The sequence below is a fragment of the Chaetura pelagica genome, unplaced genomic scaffold (genome assembly GCF_000747805.2).
Source record: "Chaetura pelagica isolate M959 unplaced genomic scaffold, ChaPel_1.0 scaffold288, whole genome shotgun sequence".
NCBI lineage: Eukaryota > Metazoa > Chordata > Aves > Apodiformes > Apodidae > Chaetura > Chaetura pelagica.
In genome coordinates, this window is record NW_009954190.1 from 1,466,145 (window position 1) to 1,471,437 (window position 5,293).

At 38.5% G+C, this 5,293-nt stretch overlaps 1 protein-coding gene across 1 annotated transcript; it reads left to right on the forward strand.

Annotated features, from left to right (window-relative positions):
- Positions 1-264: 264 nt before the first annotated feature.
- KRR1 (KRR1, small subunit (SSU) processome component, homolog (yeast)) lies at positions 265-5,293 on the forward strand. Its single transcript, XM_010003074.1, has 9 exons — positions 265-450; positions 1,064-1,198; positions 1,393-1,518; positions 1,609-1,692; positions 2,392-2,448; positions 2,933-3,103; positions 3,272-3,349; positions 3,483-3,576; positions 5,151-5,293. Exons 1-9 carry the CDS (start codon positions 265-267, stop codon positions 5,291-5,293), a joined length of 1,074 nt encoding a protein of 357 aa, XP_010001376.1.

Genomic DNA, 5,293 nt, shown 5'->3' on the forward strand with positions numbered 1-5,293 from the left:
CGTGCAGGCGGAGGGGCAGCGTGGGGTGTGCTGGAGCTTCCCTAACAGCCTGTCCACAGCGCCCGTCTCGGCTGTGGAATTTGTTATTAAATAGCTCGAAGCAGTCGCTTCTTACGGTTAGAAGAGAAGCGAAACATTCAGCAGAGTGTTAAGCAAAACCTGGGGTCCCTGCTCTCAGTTACTGTAGGTTGCATAGTTAAGTGTGGAGAAGTAACAGTCACTGGTGAAAGAGGAGGACAAAATAATTTATTTTTTTTCTTGCTTATGTGCACGACAGATGACTCTGAACTTCTCACTGTGCCAGATGGATGGAAAGAGCCAGCATTTACAAGAGAAGATAATCCCAAAGGGCTGCTTGAGGAGAGCAGTTTTGCGACGCTGTTCCCCAAGTACAGAGAAGCTTACCTGAAAGAGTGCTGGCCACTTGTCCAGAAAGCCTTGAGTGAGCATGTATGCTACTTCTTGATTGTGAACACTATGCTTTGTCTTTTGGGAGACACATGTGTTTCTTAAGGTTATAAAAATAGTGCAGGTTACTTTTTTTGATGCTGTGTGTTTCTACTGTGCTTGTGTTTAGAATTGGTAGTGTAATTTTTTTTAATTGTTATTGAAATGGGTGAAGGTCTGTGGAGCCAGACTTGCATTTCTTTGCACATGTTGCCAGCAAGTATCTCCTCATTCAGACACCAGGGAAGTTGTGGAAGCCCCATCCCTGGTTGAAGGCCAGGTTGGATGGGGTTCTGAACAACCCAGTGGGAGGTGTCCCTGCCCAAGAAGGAGGGTTGGATCTAGAGGATCGATGAGGTCCCTCCCAGCCCACACCATGTTGTGATTTCTTGCTCCTTAACTCAAGGAGAGGAGGGAGCTGGTATTTCAGGCCTCCTGACACATATGTTCAGCCTTTTATGTGTGTGTCTCCATATGAATTCCCTTAAGCTGAAAGTCACTTTAGGAAATTTGGAAAGTAGGTACGCATTCAGAACATAGTGCTCTGTTTGATATCTCCTTACTGCCCAAGATTAATTTTAAGTTAGAGGTTGATTTACCTTTTCCAATATTGCAGTACGTGAATGCAACACTGGATCTAATTGAAGGAAGCATGACTGTCACTACCACTAAGAAGACTTTTGATCCATATGTGATCATCAGGGCTAGAGATCTAATAAAGCTTCTGGCAAGAAGTGTTCCATTTGAGCAGGTCTGTATTACATCCTACAAGTTTGTATCACATTCAGTCACAATGCTTATGAAATAATGCATTTTGAAAATGTGGGATTTTCAAATGAGTCAAGTAAAATAAAGTAGATATTAAAGTAAATATATCTGAAAGTGAAATGAGAAGAATAAACTGCATGTTTGCATTCAGGTGATACTGCCTGCTTGTCTCTTTAGGCTGTTCGTATCCTGCAGGACGATGTTGCATGCGACATCATTAAAATAGGCTCTCTGGTGAGAAAGAGAGATACTTTTATAAAAAGAAGAGGACGACTTCTGGGACCAAAAGGATCCACTCTGAAGGTATTTTTGATAGGTGTAGTAACCAGAAACTTCTTAGACACAGTTTGTGTCCAGTGTTCAGTTTACACTTCATTTCTTTTTTTGGTGTAGGCGCTGGAACTGCTAACGAACTGTTACATTATGGTGCAAGGCAACACTGTTTCAGCTCTTGGACCTTTTAGTGGGCTAAAAGAAGTAAGTGAAGGCAGATGAGCAGTTCATGTAGACATCTGTGCCAGCTCAAGGGCAGATGAGAGGCAGAATCTGGCAACCTCAGGAGTATCTCACTGACTTTTCATCTGTATGTCAGTAAGCTACATTTACACAAATGTCCATAGTTTCAGTTGCTGAATTTTGTGTAGATTCTCAGGTGTTTCTGTTTTGGAAGTAAAAAAGTATTTGTGAAATACTCTACTCCCTTTTTTCTAGCAAGAATTTTTGTAGTTTTACATGAGAGGTGTAATGGTGAAAGTTATTCATGCTTCTGAAGTGCCTTCTAGTTAGCCATGTATGTTAAGTGTTTGTGAAAGTACTGCAGAGGTAATGATATATAATCTTAAGGGTCATCTAGTGTTTTTAGTAACTGCATAGAAGAAGAGTGCTTGTCAAAAGCAAAAGTTTCTCATGACACCATAAAATCCACAGTAACATGAAAGTAATGTTTATAGGGCATGATGGGCTGTGTTAGAAACCTGTTTGGTATTTCTGAATTAGATAATGTTATTAATGCTTCTGAAGTCCCTTCTAGTTAGCCATGTATGTTAAGTGTTTTAAATCTACGCCGTTTTGGGGGTGGGGAGAGAGGAAGAGTGGTAGTATAGCTGGTGTTTTAATATATTAGAATGTTAAGTACTTGCTGAGTTTTATATCTTTTTCTTTCTTAATTGACAACAGGTTAGAAAAGTTGTTCTGGACACAATGAAGAATATACATCCCATATATAACATTAAGGTTAGCATGGTCCACTCTGCATCTTTATTTACAAGAAAATACTATTTATTCTCAGAGAGTTGTATGTTAATATTTGACATGTTTCTGTGTGGTAAACTGTTTTTGAGAATTTTTGTAACGTGCTTCTTTAAAAAAACCCCTGATTTTCATATCCTCCATTTTACTAGGATTTAGTGCCATAGTATCATTAAAACTATCTGACAAAACATCAAAGGAAAAGTGTGTATGAACTTTCCTCCGTTACTTGCTTATTTAAACTGAGGCACCTTCTGTGGTGCATTCTGTCCTTGTTTTGAGACATATCTATCTGGTTCTGCTGTTTGTATGTAAACCCCTCTGCTCTTACTGAAGTGAGACGTGGGAGGTTCAGATGTAGCATATTCACAGTAAGAATGTTTAGTAAAACTTGTAGTTTGGAGGTCTTGGCTACTACTGTAATACTATTTTTTAATTACTTCTGTGTGATGTTCTAAAAATACTGAAGACTTTGATGATCAAAAGGGAATTGTCAAAAGATCCTGAACTGAGGTCACAGAGTTGGGAAAGGTTTCTGCCTAAGTTCAAGCGGAAGAACTTGAAAAAACGCAAGGAGCCAAAAAAGAAAAATACTAAGAAGGAGTACACGCCATTCCCACCTCCACAGCCAGAAAGTCAGGTCAGCTCAAACTTTTATTTGATTTCGCAGGACTATGGCATGATTTGAAATTGTGTTCTTCCTAACAAGAGGTTGGGAGACCTTTCTGTCAAGTTCTGATTTGCTGATGCTATATTGCCTGGCTTATAATGCAGAATTATTTAAAGGTTCTCGGTACTTTTTGTTCAGATTGATAAAGAATTGGCAAGTGGTGAATACTTCTTGAAGGAAAGACAGAAGAAGCAAAAGCGAATGCAAGAGATAAAGGTAAAGTTGTTCCAACCTTTGCTAATTTAAAAAGTGTTTGACTCCTGACTGGGAATGATTTATTTTTTTTTTTGTCCCGTTAGCCCAGCTCTACTATACTTGACTTTGTTGTTTTTTTTTTTGGTAACTTTAGGCAAAGCAAGCAGATGCAGTCAAGAAAAGACAGGAAGAAAGAAATAAAGCTTTTATCCCACCAAAGGAAAAACCAGTTGAGAAATCGAAGAAAGGTAACCATTTGTTTTTTTTCCTATTCTAAACCCTTCTGCTGTTGATTCCTAGGCTGAGTTATTTTGCAGAGATACAGCTGTAGGAAATAAGAAAGGTCATACAAAAATCCCATGCTGGTTAGATCTGTGCCTGGAGTTGTCTGAGACAGTAGAAATATCATGCCAGCCCATATCTATATACCTATATAATGACACTTCTCTGTAAAACACTTTCCTGATGGACATCCTGGGACAGCCATCTCAATTTGTTGTTTGGCCTACCTCAATTTTTGGCTTTCAGTCTTGTAGCAAAGATGCTGTAACTTTTGCATTCAAATGGCTTTTCTCTCGAGAAAGCCAAAAGCAATACTTACTTGTAAACTTATGCCACAAGTTGAAGTAAAAACCACACTATATGCAGGGTAAGAACTTGTGTTCTCACATTGTCTTGTGAGCAGTAGAGAAAAAACTCTTCAGTTTTCTGGGTTCATTGATTATACTGTATTAAAGTTAAAATTAATTGTATTAGGTAGACTATGTATGTTTTGTATGAGCAATTCTGTCTGCGTATTATTACACTATGTGACACAGTTTCTTACAAACTGAAAAGTTGGTGTTTCTTGAAAATCATCTCTTCTGCAGCATTGATACAGTACTTTGTGATGGCAGTAAAATGTCAATCATCTTTTTATTGCCTGTTATGGATGTCAAGTACTGAGCTTTTCTAGCTCCTGTGTTTTGACCTGAAATCTTTCAGTCTGCCAAGAAAAATTAGAGCAGTAGTTTGTACGTAGAGAGCTGAGATCCAGGGAAGACAACTAGTGCTCACTCGTAGGTGTAGGAATTAATTGTGTGAGATAGGAGAGTTAGATCCAAACTTGTGACTCATGCCCAAAAGAGAAAATACCATCACTTAGATGAATGTAAGACTAGGTTATTCATGTTCCTCAGCATCAAGTGTTTAACTTAACTTCAGGTGCTCCCTTTAAAAGTCTCTTACAAAGGTCTTCATCAGGGGTCAAAGATCTGTGTTCCCCCAGCCCGCCCGTCTCTGCTGTTTCCGACAGTGGCCATTAATGGATGGCCATGGAGTTAGTGTAAGGATGGGACAGGCATGTTTGGGATTTTACCACCTTAGTTACATACAGAAAGGCAGAATACCATGAAAGCTTCTCCAGGTATAAGAACTCAATAACCAGTTGTTTCTCTGCTTATGTGAGACCAACAGAGCCAGTAGACCTATGTCCAAGACAGAATGTAAGCATTAATTTCACAGGAGTACATCTGTTGTCTGATCAGTGGGTGATTGTAGTTTGTATGTGTGCAGAACATGACATCTGTGTTCAAATGCAGTTGTATAGGATTTCATACATGAATGTTCTTTGAATTCTGCTGTAAGAGTTCCATGGGCAATAACTAGTTTCAATATAAATGATTATTAGAATTGTTTATAAAATCATCAGGGAACATTTGAGTCCTAACTAGTGCCACAGGATGCAGTGTACTGTGTGTATATATGAAGTTATCTTGTAGACTGTTAACATTTAGTAGAAGTAAAATTCATGTCTGTTATCTTCATGGTTTTTATTATATAGCCTCCACTGAGAAAAAAATTGATGTTGAAGCCATCAAGGAAAAAGTAAAGAATGCAAAGAAGAAGAAATTAGGAGCACTTCATGTGGAAGAAGTCAAGTTAAAAATGGCAGCAGATGAAAAGAAAAAAAAGAAAAAGAAGTAA